This window comes from Oncorhynchus nerka, linkage group LG22 (assembly GCF_034236695.1).
Source record: "Oncorhynchus nerka isolate Pitt River linkage group LG22, Oner_Uvic_2.0, whole genome shotgun sequence".
Taxonomy (NCBI): domain Eukaryota; kingdom Metazoa; phylum Chordata; class Actinopteri; order Salmoniformes; family Salmonidae; genus Oncorhynchus; species Oncorhynchus nerka.
In genome coordinates this window covers 93,480,670-93,496,646 of record NC_088417.1, presented here as the reverse complement: position 1 = coordinate 93,496,646, position 15,977 = coordinate 93,480,670, and the positions used below count along the sequence as shown (strand labels likewise).

The window sequence follows — 15,977 nt, the reverse complement described above, 5'->3', positions numbered from 1 at the left end:
ATTTTCAACTCTACATTTCACAGCTTTTCTCTTATTGAAGTAAACTCCGACATCGTACTTTTTTCCTTCGTGGATCGACATTAACGTTTTCTGCCCGTTCCCCCAAAACATTGGTGATTAGCGTGTAGGCTATTTGGTGATTAGCGTGTAGGCTATTTGGTGATTAGCGTGTAGGCTATTTGGTGATTAGCGTGTAGGCTATTTTGGTGATTAGCGTGTAGGCTATTTTGGTGATTAGCGTGTAGGATATTTGGTGATTAGCGTGTAGGATATTTGGTGATTAGCGTGTAGGATATTCAGGGGGGTGTACAGTTAGGCCCTAAGGTTTAGGCTTACGCACTAATGCTAGATACGTTTTTATTTGATTATTTTAGGCTAAATGTAGAATATAGATATAAATTGCACAACAATGACACTTTTATGGATTTTTTAAGGTACCATTTTATCATTATTCAACCCAGCCGCCCTTCGTGACCCTAAATCCCAGCCGCCCTTCGTGACCCTAAATCCCAGCCGCCCTTCGTGACCCTAAATCCCAGCCGCCCTTCGTGACCCTAAATCCCAGCCGCCCTTCGTGACCCTAAATCCCAGCCGTCCTTCGTGACCCTAAATCCCAGCCATCCTTCATGACCTAAACCCGGGTCGCCCCGCAGATATAACCATGGGGATTGCAGGTTATGAGTCAACCCCGCGTATCACTACTAACCGCAAGTCACTGTGTGGTAACTTCAGACTGTTTAGGACATTGTCAGTCTCTCTATGAGTTATATGCAATTCACTATTTGCCTCAGAGTGAATCATAACAGCATCATTTAATTAAGATGTTTAATCTCTTCTTCGCTGGTTTAACTGTAAAGAAAATCATCTCCCAATTTCCACCACTCTCTCCTCCCTCCCATCTGCAAGGACACACTGTCCTGGCTGTGCTTCAGTATAGGAAATGGATGTATGTATGCATGTATGTATGTGTGCGTGGCGCGGCGCGGAGGGATGCGGGTCTGGAGATAGGGATGCGGGTCTGGAGATAGGGATGCGGGTCTGGAGATAGGGATGCGGGTCTGGAGATAGGGATGCGGGTCTGGAGATAGGGATGCGGGTCTGGAGATAGGGATGCGGGTCTGGAGCTAGGGATGCGGGTCTGGAGCTAGGGATGCGGGTCTGGAGCTAGGGATGCGGGTCTGGAGCTAGGGATGGAGGGATACGGGTCTGGAGCTAGGGATGGAGGGATACGGGTCTGGAGCTAGGGATGGAGGGATACGGGTCTGGAGCTAGGGATGGAGGGATACGGGTCTGGAGCTAGGGATGGAGGGATACGGGTCTGGAGCTAGGGATGGAGGGATACGGGTCTGGAGCTAGGGATGGAGGGATACGGGTCTGGAGCTAGGGATGGAGGGATACGGGTCTGGAGCTAGGGATGGAGGGATACGGGTCTGGAGCTAGGGATGGAGGGATACGGGTCTGGAGCTAGGGATGGAGGGATACGGGTCTGGAGCTAGGGATGGAGGGATACGGGTCTGGAGCTAGGGATGGAGGGATACGGGTCTGGAGCTAGGGATGGAGGGATACGGGTCTGGAGCTAGGGATGGAGGGATACAGGTCTGGAGCTAGGGATGGAAGGATTTCTCACCGCAGGAGCCTGGCGCCCTCTCCTGGTAGGAGAACTGTTGGTGCAACTCCTCTTCTGTCATCTCACTGATGAAGACTTTGAGCAGGCAGCGGATCATAAACAGGGCATTGTGGGCCTGCCAGATAAACAGCTGACTGGAGAGGAGAACAGAACAACATTTACTTTGTCATTTGAGACATTATGAAGACAAGAGAAATCTGTCATACATAGACTAGCACTGTTGGAGCTAGGAACACAAGCATCCTGCTACACACGCAATGTCTGCTAAATATGTTGTATGTGACCAATGACATCTGCTAAATAATGTTGTATGTGACCAATGGCATCTGCTAAATATGTTGTATGTGACCAATGGCATCTGCTAAATATGTTGTATGTGACCAATGACATCTGCTAAATATGTTGTATGTGACCAATGGCATCTGCTAAATATGTTGTATGTGACCAATGACATTTGATTTAGCCTACTACGCATAAAGACAAGACCAGGAAGGAATAGCCATGAAAACAGGCTCACAAAAAAACAAGTTATTCCACTCTCCAATATGGTCAATGTTGACCATAAAGTAAAGTGATTTGGTTGGATATCCCAGAGTAGGGTTTTGAGGGGAACTGAAGTCACTGAATGGGGTAGTAAACAACCCTGTCATAATAACAGGTGGCAAAGAGATGTTGTCAGGGGAACAGCAGAGGGACCCTGTGGCAACGAGATACTTTCATCTTTATATCCTGTGACCCGTCCGCTTGTCCGAGACTGACTGGATCCTGCAGATCTACAGCGGGTCCGGTGACAGCAGCAGTGTGTGTGTGTCTCAACCGCTCACTAGAGATACGACACGCAGCAGCCTTGACTACCACAGTCAAGAGCAGTCTCTCTCACAACCACAGACACTGGGTCCTGCTGGGTAACAATGGTTGTTGTGACTCGTGACACATCCGCTATAGAGACGTGCAGTAGCCTGGACTACGCTCACAGACGGGAAGGATGAACCTCTGACCTCATGTATGATCATACATATGGACCCCCAGTTCATGAACGCACACCAACACTAACATAAACACACAGTCAAACAACACTCACATTAAAGCCAAAACATGAATAAAGTAATGGCATTGCTTGTAACTATGATATGGGCAATGATGAGTTCATAAACGCACACCAACACACACATTCAACCAACGTAGCTCTATTACTTACAACCATGCACACCAACACTCCTATTAACACACATTCAAGGAATATGCCCATCATAACGGCTTCCCTTGTAACTGTGGTGAGCTTCTATGTGAACGTAAACCCCGGTGTTTCATGGGAAGCAGGGTAGGTTCACAGACACCTTTCCACCGCACACATCTTTGTCAGATCTAGCTGGCAAACTTTGAGCCGCCCTGACTCCACTAATTACTGAGAGGCCTGGTGGCTCTCTTGTCTTGCTAGAGGCTGGTCTGCCTTGGGAAATCATTTTTTTTTTAAATAGTACCAGTGAAAAGTTGACACACCTACTCATTCAAGGGTTTTACTTTATTTTTACTATTCTCTACATTGTAGAATAATAGTGAAGACATCAAAACAATGGAATCATGTAGTAACCAAAAAAGTGTTAAATCAAAATATATTTTAGATTCTTCAAAGTAGCCACCCTTTGCCTTGATTACAGCTTTGCACACTCTTGGCATTCTCTCAACCAGTTTCACCGGGAATGCTTTTCCAACAGTCTTGAAGGAGTTCCCACATACAATCAGGTCCATAAATATTTGGACATTGACCAAGTAATTACTATCGGTGAAGCACGCCATCATTAGGCTACTTTGTCTCTATACTGACGCTTAGCTTGTTTGATTGCCTTGCGGAGGGAATAGCTACACTGTTTGTATTCGGTCATGTTTCCGGTCACCTTGCCCTGGTTAAAAGCAGTGGTTCGCGCTTTCAGTTTCACACGAATGCTGCCATCAATCCACGGATTCTAGTTTGGGAATGTTTTAATCGTTGCTATGGGTACGACATCGTCAATGCACTTTCTAATGAACTCGCTCACCGAATCAGCGTATTAGTCAATGTTGTTGTTGGACGCAATGCGTAACATATCCCAGTCCGCGTGATCGAAGCGGTCTTGAAGCGTGGAATCAGATTGGTTGGAGAAGCGTTGAACAGACCTGAACGCGGGAGCTTCCTGTTTTAGTCTCCGTCTGTAGGCTGGGAGCAACAAAATGGAGTCGTGGTCAGCTTTTCCGAAAGGAGAGCGGGGCAGGGCCTTATATGCGTCGCGGAAGTTAGAACAACAATGATCCAGGGTTTTACCAGCCCTGGCTGCGCAATCGATATGCTGATACAATTTAGGGAGTCTTGTTTTCAGATTAGCCTTGTTAAAATCCCCAGCTACAATGAATGCAGCCTCAGGATATGTGGTTTCCAGTTTGCAAAGAGTCAAATAAAGTTCGTTCAGGACCATCGATGTGTCTGCTTGGGGGGGGGGATATATATGGCTGTGATTATAATCGAAGAGAATTCCCTTTGTAGATAATACGGTCGACATTTGATTGTGAGGAATTCTAAGTCAGGTGAACAGAAGGACTTGAGTTCCTGTATGTTGTTATGATCACACCACGTCTCGTTAATCATAAGGCATACACCCCCGCCCTACTTCTTACCTGAAAGATGGTTGTTTCTGTCGGCGCGATGCGTGAAGAAACCAGCTAGCTGCACCGACTCCGTTAGCGTCTCGAGTGAGCCATGTTTCCGTGAAGCAAAGAACGTTACAGTCTCTGATGTCTCTCTGGAATGCTACCCTTGTTCGGATTTCATCAACCTTGTTGTCAAGAGACTGGACATTGGCGAGTAGTATGCTAGGGAGTGGCGCGCGATGTGCCCGTCTCCGGAGCCTGACCAGAAGACCGCTTCGTTTGCCTCTTTTACGACGTCGTTGTTTTGGGCCGCCAGCTGGGATCCGATCCATTGTCCTAGGTGGAAGGCAGAACACAGGATCCGCTTCGGGAAAGTCATATTCCTGGTCGTAATGATGGTGAGTTGACGTTGCTCTTATATTCAGTAGTTCCTCCCGACTGTATGTAACGAAACCTAAGATTACATGGGGTACCAATGTAAGAAATAACACGTAAAAAAACAAAATACTGCATAGTTTCCTAGGAACACGAAGCGAGGCAGCCATCTGTCGGCGCCGGAAGTACCATGAAGTGCCTGATTCACACAGTCTCAATTGAACAGTTAATGCTGAGATGTGTCTGTTACTTGAACTCTGAAGCATTTATTTGGGCTGCAATTTCTGAGGCTGGTAACTTTAATGAACTTATCCTCTGCATCAGAGGTGACTCTGGGTCTTTCATTCCTTTGGCGATCCTCATGAGACCGTTTCATTTTCATTATAGATGGTTTTTACAACTTCTTTCAAAGTTCTTGACATTTTCTGCATTGACTGACCTTCATGTGTTAAAGGAATGTAGTTTCTCTTTGCTCATTTGAGCTGTTCTTGACATAGCTCTACTTGGTAAAAGACCAAGTCCATATTATCTTCTGTATACCAACCCTACCTTGTCACAACACAACTCAAACGCATTAACCTCTCTGGGATAGGTGGGATCCTAATGTCCCACTTGGCCAATTGCCAGGGAAAATGCAGAGCGCCAGATTCAAATAAAATACTATCAAATTCAAACTTTCATTAAATCACACATGTAAGATACCAAATTAAAGCTACACTCGTTGTGAATCCAGCCAACATGTCAGATTTCAAAAAGGCTTTTCGGCGAAAGCATATGAAGCTATTATCTGATGATAGCACAACAGTAAACAAAGAGAGAAATCATATTTCGACCCTGCAGGCGCTACACAAAACGCAGAAATAAAATATAAATCATGCCTTACCTTTGATGAGCTTCTTTTGTTGGCACCCCAATATGTCCCATAAACATCACAAATGGTCCTTTTGTTCAATTAATTCCGTCCATATATATCCAAATGTCCATTTATTTAGCGCATTTGATCCAGAAAAAAAAACAGCTTCCAATTTGCGCAACTTCACTACAAAATATCTCAAAAGTTACCTGTAAACTTTGCCAAAACATTTCGAACTACTTTTGTAATACAACTTTAGGTATTTTTAAACGTTAATAAATCGATCAAATTCTAGACGGGTCTATTGTTTTCAATACAGGACAAGAAACTGACGCTACTTTTCTAGTCTTGCCCATCTCTCAACAGTGTTACTGTTTCAAGATGGCCGTACTTCTTCATTTCACAAAGGAATAACCTCAACCATTTTCCAAAGACTGGTGACATCCAGTGGAAGCGTTAGGAACTTCAAACAAGTGCCTTAGAAATCCAGTTCCCCAATGAAAATGTATTGAATAGACAGTGACCTCAAAAATAATTCTGAATGGTTAGTCCTCTGGGTTTTGCCTGCTACATAAGTTCTGTTATACTCACAGACATGATTCAAACAGTTTTAGAAACTTCAGAGTGTTTTCTATCCAAATCTACTAATAATATGCATATCTTATATTCTTGGCATGAGTAGCAGGAAGTTGAAATTGGGCACGCTATTTATCCAAAAGTGAAAATGCTGCCTCCTATCCCAAAGAGGTTTTTTAAGGAAAGAAATACTACAATTTAACTTTTAACAAGGCACACCTGTTAATTGAAATGCATTCCAGGTGACTACCTCATGAAACTGGTTGAGAAAAAGCCAAAGAGTGTGCAACGCCGTCATCAAGGCAAAGGGTGGCTACTTTGAAGAATCTCAAATATAAAATCTATTTGGATTTATTTTACACTTTTTTGGTTACTACATGATTCCATATGTGTCATTTCATAGTTTTGATATCTTCATTATTATAAATGTAGAAAATAGTAAAAATAAAGAACAACCCTTGACTGAGTAGGTGTGTCCAAACTCTTGACTGGTACTATCTATCCGACTCCTCTGCTAATACAGGGTTCCCCAAACTGGGGTTCTGCATCATCACTCCATGGTGTACAGCACAGGACGTATTTATTATCGAACTATCCAGGTCACTGTCCCACAACTATAGGCCTACCTCTAGATTCCAATGAGAAATGTCAATGGTTGCAGCATCACCACTTCAACCCAGTCATTGACTTCAACATTGAGAGTATAACATATTTATGACTTAACTATTCATTTTGATGATTCTGTCCCCTTTACAATTCGTTTTCACATGATACTTACTCTTGGCATTCTGTGGATATTTTCAGCTCTTTGGTTCTTCCCAGGAATATTCTCACCAGGGCTCCAAAATTCCCTGTTCTGGGATTGTTCTCAACTGTAAAGAGAGAGACAGGAAGTACATAGTATTTAAAAAGACTGCTTGGTGATTCTGACACATAGCACATCAATAATCTATACCGTCTTGTTTATGAAACAAAGATAATATAATTACTGATGATAACATGCTTTCTACAGGTTTACTACAGGTAAATCTGTCAAATAAAAGTCTGTAAATATCAGAAGATTAAATGTAACACTCAATTAAGTTTGTAGTTTGAAATTAGTAAATGTAAAAGCTTGTTTTGGTGTAAACGGTGGCCGCTGACCCAATCAACAAAGCCCAAATAAGTAGAAAAGGTTAACAGACAAGCTTAATACACAAACATGAGACCTACTCAGGATCTTGGCGAGGGGAATGACAGCCTCTTCCAACAGCTTGGAGTCCCCACTGTGGGGGGGAGAAAGAAGAGAGAGCAAGACAGAGACAGAAGAGAGTAAAGACATTTAACCCTTTTTACATCAGCAGATGTCACAAAGTGCCTATACAGAACCCAGCCTAAAACCCCAAAGCGTAAGCAATGCAGATGTAGAAGCAAGATCAACTCCATTACAGCAGCCATAGCAGCTCTTGATCTGATATTGGCAAGCACTGTATCTCAAGAGTTCACATAAGAGAGCTATGGTCCTTCCTTTAACAGGGACAATTAAACTGCAATCCTTCCACTTGTGAACTGACTAAATCAGTGTCAGCTAACAAACTCAAGTTCATCCATTTTACCATCACTGATAGTCCATTGTGCCCTCTACTGTCAAGCAGTGTGTATAGTCACAACACTCATTCATGGAAATATAATTAGAGTATTAGATATTTCTAATACAGATTATTTTTCAACCGATAAGTGAGTACATTACAGGCCTCCCGAGTGGCTCAGCAGTCTAAGGCAATGCTTTGCAGTGCTTGAGGTGTCACTACAGACCAGAGTTCGATCCCAGGCGGTGTCACAGCCGCCGTGACCAGGAGACCCATGAGGCGGCACACAATTGGCCCAGCGTCGTACGGGTTAGGGGAGGGTTTGGCCGGCGGGGATTTCCTTGTCCCATCTCGCTCTAGCGATTCCTTGTGGCGGGCCGGGCGCCTGAAAGCTAACGGTCACCAGCTAGACGGTGCTTCCTCCAACACATTGGTGTTGGCTGGCTTCCGGGTTAAGCGAGCAGTGTGTCAAGAAGCAGTGCGGCTTGGCAGCGTCGTGTTTCAGGGAGACGCATGGCTTTCGACTCTCCCGCGTCCATAGGGGAGTTGCAGCGATGGGACAAGACGGTAACTACCAATTAGATATCACGAAATTGCAGTGGTGAAAAAGTAAAAAAATACTTGAAAAGTACTACTTAAGTAGTTTTTTTGGCTCTCTGTACTTTACTATTTATATTTGACAACTTTTACTTTCACATTCCTAAAGAATGTGATGCTTTTTTTACTCCATACCTTTTCCCTGACACCCAAAAGTACTCATTACATTTTAAATGCTTAGCAGGACAGAAACACACACTTATCAAGAGAACACCCCTGGTCATCCCTACTGCATCTGATCTGGTGGACTCACTAAACACATACTGCATTTGAAAATTATGTCTGAGCGTTGGTGCGTGCCCATGGCTATCTGTAAATTTACAACCACAAAAAATAAAATGGTGCTGTCTGGTTTGCGTCATAAGGAATTTGAAAGTATTTATACTTTTACTTTTGATAATTAAGTATATTTTAGCAATCACATTTACTTTTGATACTTAGTATATTTAAAACCAAATACTTAAGACTTTCTCAAGCAGTATTTTACTGGGTGACTTTCACTTTTACTTGAGTCATTGTCTATTAAGGTATCTTTACTTTTACTCAAGTATGACAAATCGGGTACTTTTTCCACCACTGCGAAATTGGGGAGAAAAAAAATAAAAGTACAACAACAAAAAGTGTGTACATTAGTCTATTTATAAGTGGCATATTGTTTTTCAACAGGAAAAGTTCTAAAATATCTGGGTTGTGTCTTTAAGGTCAACTATACTACCCATCACACCAGATCATAAAGTCAGTTAGATCATTACAGCAAGTCAGCTGAGGTCTGCAAATAGTAACATAAAAGCTGTTTGACTTGGAAGAAGTTAACTAAAACCTACCCTCTGTTGCTGCACCTTAGCTGATGTTGACGGGCCAAGAATAACTTATCGTCAAGGTAACAGAGGGAAAAAATGTCTTCGAACCAGAGTTCAAAAGCAGTGTGTATGTGTGTGTTAGACAGTTAACAATGTAACTGGGAAAGAGGTTAGGGTGCAGTGAAGCCATGGTAAACATTACAAACCTTTTGTTTGACCTACTAAAACACATGTCCTGTTTCAGGAGAAACGTGTAATTCTGTGTGACAACACCACCTGTATTTCAAAAATTCCCTTTCAATGTGATTAAACAAATAGGATTAAGAGAATACATCATCTAACCTGGACTATTTGATTAGCCTGGTCCCAGATCTGTTTGTGCCGTCTTGCCAACCTCCATGGTCATTGCTGCAAGGAGTTGGCTATAAAGCAAACAGATCTGGGACTGGGCTACTAAAGTAACCTATTACCCATCGCATGGATTCCTTTAGCCTATTTGTTTAAACCAATTGAATTGTAATTGTTGTGGTTGTCTAGACTGGTTCTGTTAGTGGCATTGTTTCATTGAGTGATAAGGAGTTGGCATTATAGCACTCCTGTGTTGTCTTGGCTGTGTGCTTTGGGTTGTTGTCCTGTTGGAAGGTGCTCTGGGGCAGGTCTTCCCTTCGTCTTTCCTTCGATCTTGACTAGTCTCACAGTCCCTGCAGCTGAAAAACATGCTGACACCACCATGCTTCACCGTATGGATGGTATTGGCCTAGGTGATGAGCGGTGCCTGGTTTCCTCCAGACGTGACGCTTTGCATTCAGGCCAAAGAGTTCAATCTTGGGTTTCATCAGACCAGAAAAACTTGTTTCTTAGGTGCCTTTTGGCGAACTCCAAGTAGGCTGTCATATGCCTTTTACTGAGGAGTGGCTTCCATCTGGCCACTCTACCATAAAACTCTACCTGATTGGTGGAGTGCTCCAGAGATGGTTGTCCTTCTGGAAGGTTCTCCCATCTCCACAGAGGAACTCTGGAGCTGTGTCAGAGTGACGATTGGGTTCTTGCTTACCTCCCTGACCAAGGCTCTTCTCCTACGATTGCTCAGTTTGGCCGGGCGGCCAGCTCTAGGAAGAATCTTGGTGGTTCTTTTGAACATCTTGGTCATGTTCTGTTATAATCTCTACCCGGCACAGCCAGAAGAGGACTGGCCACCCCACATAGCCTGGTTCCTCTCTAGGTTTCTTCCTAGGTTTTGGCCTTTCTAGGGAGTTTTTCCTAGCCACCGTGCTTTTACACCTGCATTGTTTGCTGTTTGGGGTTTTAGGCTGGGTTTCTGTACAGCACTTTGAGATATCAGCTGATGTACGAAGGGCTATATAAATACATTTGATTTGATTTGGTTCTAAAGTTGTTGCATTTAAGAATGATCGAGGCCACTGTTTTGGGGACCTTCAATGCTGCAGAAATGTGTGCCTTGACACAATCCTGTCTCGGAGCTCTACGGACAAGTCCTTATATAGACAGGTGAGTGCCTTTCCAAATCATGTACAATCAATTGAATTTACCACAGGTGGATTCCAATCAAGTTGCAGAAACATCAAGGATAATAAATGGAAACAGGAGGATACACCTGAGGTCAATTTCAAGTCTCATAGCAAAGTGTGTGAATACTTATATAAATAAGGTATTTCTGTTTTCGCTTTATCATTATGTGGTATTGTGTGGAGATCGATGAGGAAACATTTTAATTTAATCCATTTTAGAATAAGGCTGTAACCAAACAAAATGTGGAAAAAGTGAAGAGGTCTGAATACTCTGAAAAGGTATCAGAAAACCAGTGAGTATCTGGTGTGACCTCCATTTGCCTCATCCTGCATCTCCTTCCCATAGAGTTGATCAGGCTGTTGATTGTGGACTGTTGTCCCACTCCTCTTCAATGGCTGTGCGAAGTTTCTCGATATTGGCGGGAACTGGAACATACTGTCGTACTCGTCAATCCAGAGCATCCCAAATGTGATCAAAGGGGTGACATGTCTGGTGAGTACGCAGGCCATGGAAGAACAGGGACATTTTCAGCTTCCAGGAATTGTGTCCAGATCCTTGCAACATGGGGACGTGCTTTATCATGCTGAAACATGAGGTGATGGTGGCGGATGAATGGCCATACCATAACCCCACCATGGGGCATTCTGTTCACAAACGTTGACATCAGGAAATTGCTCGCCCACACGATGCCATACACGTGGTCTGTGGTTGTGAGGCCGGTTGGACGTACTGCTAAATTCTCTAAAACAACGTTGGAGGTGGCTTATGGTAGAGAAATTAATATTAAATTCTCTGGCAACAGCTCTAGTGGACATTCCTACAGTCAGTATGCCAATTGCATTGTCCCCAGCACAAGGTGCACCTGCGTAATGATCATGCTGCTTATATGACACACTTGGCAAATATGCGCCTAAGACAGCGCTACAGGGAGACAGGGTGGACAGCTGATCGTCCTCGCAGTGGCAGACCACGTGTGACAACACCTACACAGGATCGGTACAGCCGATCATCACACCTGCGGGACAGGTACACCAGTAACAACGTCGCCTATGGGTACAAACCCACCGTCGCTGGAACAGACAGGACTGGAAAAAAGTGCTCTTCACTGACAAGTAGCGGTTTTGTCTCACCAGGGGTGATGGTCAGATTCACGTTTATCGTAGAAGGAATGAGCGTTACACCGAGGCCTGTACTCTGGAGCAGGATCGATTTGGAGGTGGAGGTGGAGGGTCCGTCATAGTCTGGGGCGGTGTGTCACAGCATCATCGGACTGAGCTCGTTGTGATTGCAGGCAATCTTAACGCTGTACGTTACAGGGAAGACATCCTCCTCCCTCATGACGTAACCTTCCTGCAGGCTCATCATGACCCTCCAGCATGACAATGCCACCAGCCATACTAATCGTTCTGTGCGTGATTTCCTGCAAGATAGGAATGTCAGTGTTCTGCCATGGCCAGCGAAGAGCCCGGATCTCAATTCCATTGAGCACGTCTGGGACCTGTTGGATCAGAGGGTGAGGGCTAGGGCCATTCCCCCCAGAAATGTCCGGGAACTTGCAGGTGCCTTGGTGGAAGAGTGGGGTAACATCTCACAGTAAAAACTGGCAAATCTGGTGTAGTCCATGAAGAGGAGATGCACTGCAGTACTTAATGCAGCTGGTGACCACACCAGATACTGACTGTTACTTTTGATTTTGACCCCACCTTTGTTCAGGGACACATTATTCCATTTCTGTTAGTCACATGTCTGTGGAACTTGTTCAGTTTATGTCTCAGTTGTTGAATCTTATGTTCATACAAATATTTACACATGTTAAGTACTGCTACTTTAATCATTCAGATGATCATGTTATTACCTGCTAGTGGGACTGATGAAGGTGAAAGAGATGAGCTGGTTCCAGAAGGGATCATTCTCTGAGATGGACTCTGTTCCGATCAGGGTCCTGAGGCTCTGGTTCTCACACAGGTCACTGACCTGGCTGGTGTTGGCTCCCATCTCCTGAGTACACGGGGTCTGAGGAGAGGCTCTCTTTCTCACTGCCTCATCTCCCACTACCACACTGGGCACTGTACTGGGGAAGAGAACCAAGAAGAGATTAGGCTACTCGCTCATCCGCTACACACATTAGGTCTACTTATCTGAATCTAATAGAATAAAATAGGTTTAGTTCATGAAACAGGAAATATGACAAAATCCTGACTTCTAATTCTAAATGACTGGGTACCTATGACGTTTAGCAATCCTCTCCTCTACCTGAGACTTAGGCCTACTTCTGATCTAGAAGAATCTCCCTGTTCCCTGGTGAGAGCTGTTTACATTTGACATTGGCTGTGGAGTCAGCAATGATCCACTTGCTGCATTAAATTATGCATTGCAAAGCTATGAAACTTAGCCAACTCTACTCACACCACCAGTAGTCAGCAACATGCATGACATCTGAGAATTTTTATTTTTTCTTATTTAACTGACTAATGACCTAATTACATTCGGGCCCAAATCTGGCTCATGACGCACATCTATCTGTCTGCTTGCATCCTCATATCCTTCACAGAATATGCCTTGAGGATTTCTGCCCTGTTTGGAAGCTTTTTGTGAGCTTGTCTTGATTTTGGAAATATGACCCATTTGGCAGAATGTGAACATACTGACTCGGCTGTCGCCTGCTGTTGATGAATATGCTCTTGTCCCAAACAGGTTCGCTGTTAGGGATCTGTTTATACTGAACCACTGGGAGCAAGGTGTCATGACATCAGGCTTCCTTTCAAACGTGACAGGCTGAATTCATTTAAGTGTACGTGCTGACTTTGTCACACAATGCATGTAAGGTGACAAACATTGACTGCCTGGTGCATAGTGATGCATTACGTGGCATGTTCATTGTTCAACATACCTGGTGCAATACAGGATGAGTTTGGCCCATCGACTTACGGTTTGCTTACACACCTTTAGTACACACATTCATTTGATCACACCCATGTCATGGCCTTCAGCAATAGTGCCACATCTGTGACAGAGTTATCTATACATTTTAAGTTCACAAAATAATCATAAATATCGACCAGACATTAAAGTATTAGCTAGTTAATACAGAAAGGTGTACATGGACTTGCTAGCTAGTCTATAGCAACCTAACTAGTTAGCCAGCTAGCTACAAGCAGCAGCCGCAAAACTGCGTTTCACACTCCTTGCACATCGGTGTCTGACAGTTACAGTAGGGATACATTTTCAGTAAAAAATAAATATTGACCAGACAAGTAACGTCATTGGTTAATACAGAAAGGTGTTAATGGACTTGCTTAATAGATAGCAAGCTAGCTAACTAACGCTACTGTTAGTTACTTTACGTTAGTAACGTTACACACCCCCTAGCTGCAGCTAGCTAACGTTAGCTCATCAAACGGTCTAAATGCAGCGGTTAGAAACACGCTTCCTACAAGGTTGTGAAACTGAATTTATAACTGACATGAGATTACAATAACACGTTAGCTAGCTAATTCATAGATGAACTAGTTAGCTATGTATGGGTAGTGAGCTAACAACTAAGTTATGCTAGCTATCTAGCCACATAGCATCAGCTCACAGCTCTCGTGGCACCTATCTCGCGTTCTTCTCCCAGGTTCTTGACAGTCTTCTGCTTAGGTTGAACAGTTGCTATAGCTGTAAAGGTCAATGATAAACAAATGTTTACTAAATAAAGAATTTGAGAAAGCTCCGACTTTACTCTAGTCCCCTTCCACCATATTTCCACGTCGCCACAGACTTGCGTGAAGTGAACGTCACTCTGACAGTTGAGCGGAAGGGTAACGTCAATACGTTGAAGATAGAAATGCGTAGAACGGAATCAACACAGTAAACTGTCAAAGCCGAGACGATTCTAGACATTTTTCTATCTGAAACGTTCACTCTGGAATGTTCCGCCCTAAACTCTGATGGGGACAGTTTCTTAGCAAGGCATGAATCTTCTTCAAACCTTTTTTTTTTTTTTACATTTTAAAATTGCAGTGGCTAAGGAATATAACCTTAGTTACTGTAACTAGCGTAGGGGTCACAGATATTTCTCCATCGATGGCCCTAGTAGCTAGAGGTCAAGCGACTCAATTGATGCAGCAAAAACTCTGTGGGACAGTTTCCGGACACAGATTAAGTGCTGGACTAAAAAACGATTTTTATGGAGATTCTTCACTGAGCGTGCTTTTTACTCCAAGCCTAGTGTGTCTGTGAAGGACTTGATATTTTATCCTATTATGGTTATGATAGTGTTGTCTGATGGGGTTACTTTATCCCCATCATATATGAGAAATAACAGATGAGCAAATTATTATAGGCTGCAATGTGATCAAGCCTGGGTGCTGGTCTGTTTCTGCTCTCTTGGCAACTCGTTATGGAATTGTCATGTCTGGCTTGATAATGACAGCAATGGAGCTGGTTAGACTTAACAATGTAACACAGTTCAATGCAAAGTGTCCTCTATAATTGTTTTTAAACAACACTCCACATTGTTTTAATTCTTCTGGTGTTTTTTGTTGTTGCTAATGATACAGTATAAGTCACCACTGTGCTGCTGCCTGTGTGAGGGATGGTAAATTTCCTAACCTACCTCCACATATCCTCGTGAAAAGAAACTGGAAGCAGTTTGACACTCAGGTTATTTGGAGGGATTATTGCCTGGAATACAGTTGAATTAGCCTTTTCTTACTTCCATAAAGCATTTCATGGTGTGTGCAACAAGCAAGGCTCTTTCAAACAAGACAGAAGGGCAGAGACAACCCCTGGTTCTCAGATGAACTAACTGAACTCGTAAAGAAACAAAATGCTTTGTGCGCTAAAGTAAGGTCTGATTCAGCTGATGATTGGATGGCTTTTAAACACCATCACAATCAGGTTGTGGCTACGAACCTTAAAACTGAAAGCAGACCACTACTTCAAATCTATAGTTGATAATGTGAATAATCCTTAAAAATGTCAAGTAGTAAAAGTTTTAGTGTGGAAAAAAAGATGAACAGTTCCCTAAACCACTTCTGGTTGATTCACAGGTGTGGTAACTGAGAAAAACTATTTTAATCGACATTTTCTTGATAGGTGGATTATTTGATAGGGTTAAAGATAAACGAGCCCCCTTTAGGGCGGCAGGGTAGCCTAGTGGTTAGAGCGTTGGACTAGTAACTGCAAGGTTCAAATCCCCGAGCTGACAAGGTACAAATCTGCCGTTCTGCCCCTGAAAAGGCAGTTAACCCACTGTTCCTAGGCCGTCATTGAAAATAAGAATTTGTTCTTAACTGACTTGCCTAGTAAAATAAATAAATACATAAAAATGAGTTGACACTCCCGAGCACTCGTTCACATAATGCATAGCATTTTGTAATTACAAGCTTGGAAGAACATTCTATAGAGCAAGACAGATATCTGGCAGATTGTGTGGATGAGAAGTT

The 15,977-nt window shown here is 43.4% G+C and overlaps 1 protein-coding gene across 5 annotated transcripts in view; it reads right to left on the bottom strand.

Moving 5' to 3' along the window:
- The window catches only part of dym (dymeclin), a 231,371-nt gene extending 217,060 nt beyond the window's left edge, over positions 1-14,311 (bottom strand). The window contains exons 1-5 of one of the 5 annotated variants that reach the window (XM_065007583.1): positions 14,270-14,311; positions 12,404-12,619; positions 7,266-7,318; positions 6,832-6,925; positions 1,628-1,761 (exon numbers count right to left, since the gene is read on the bottom strand). In XM_065007583.1, the coding sequence (XP_064863655.1) occupies positions 1,628-1,761; positions 6,832-6,925; positions 7,266-7,318; positions 12,404-12,543 (421 nt within the window). In that variant the 5' untranslated portion in view covers positions 12,544-12,619; positions 14,270-14,311. Of the gene's footprint in view, positions 1-1,627; positions 1,762-6,831; positions 6,926-7,265; positions 7,319-12,403; positions 12,620-14,128; positions 14,236-14,269 lie in introns of those variants that run through there. The other 4 variants (XM_065007580.1, XM_065007581.1, XM_065007582.1 and 1 more) reach the window with 4 other exon arrangements.
- Between the last annotated feature and the right edge of the window lie 1,666 nt (positions 14,312-15,977).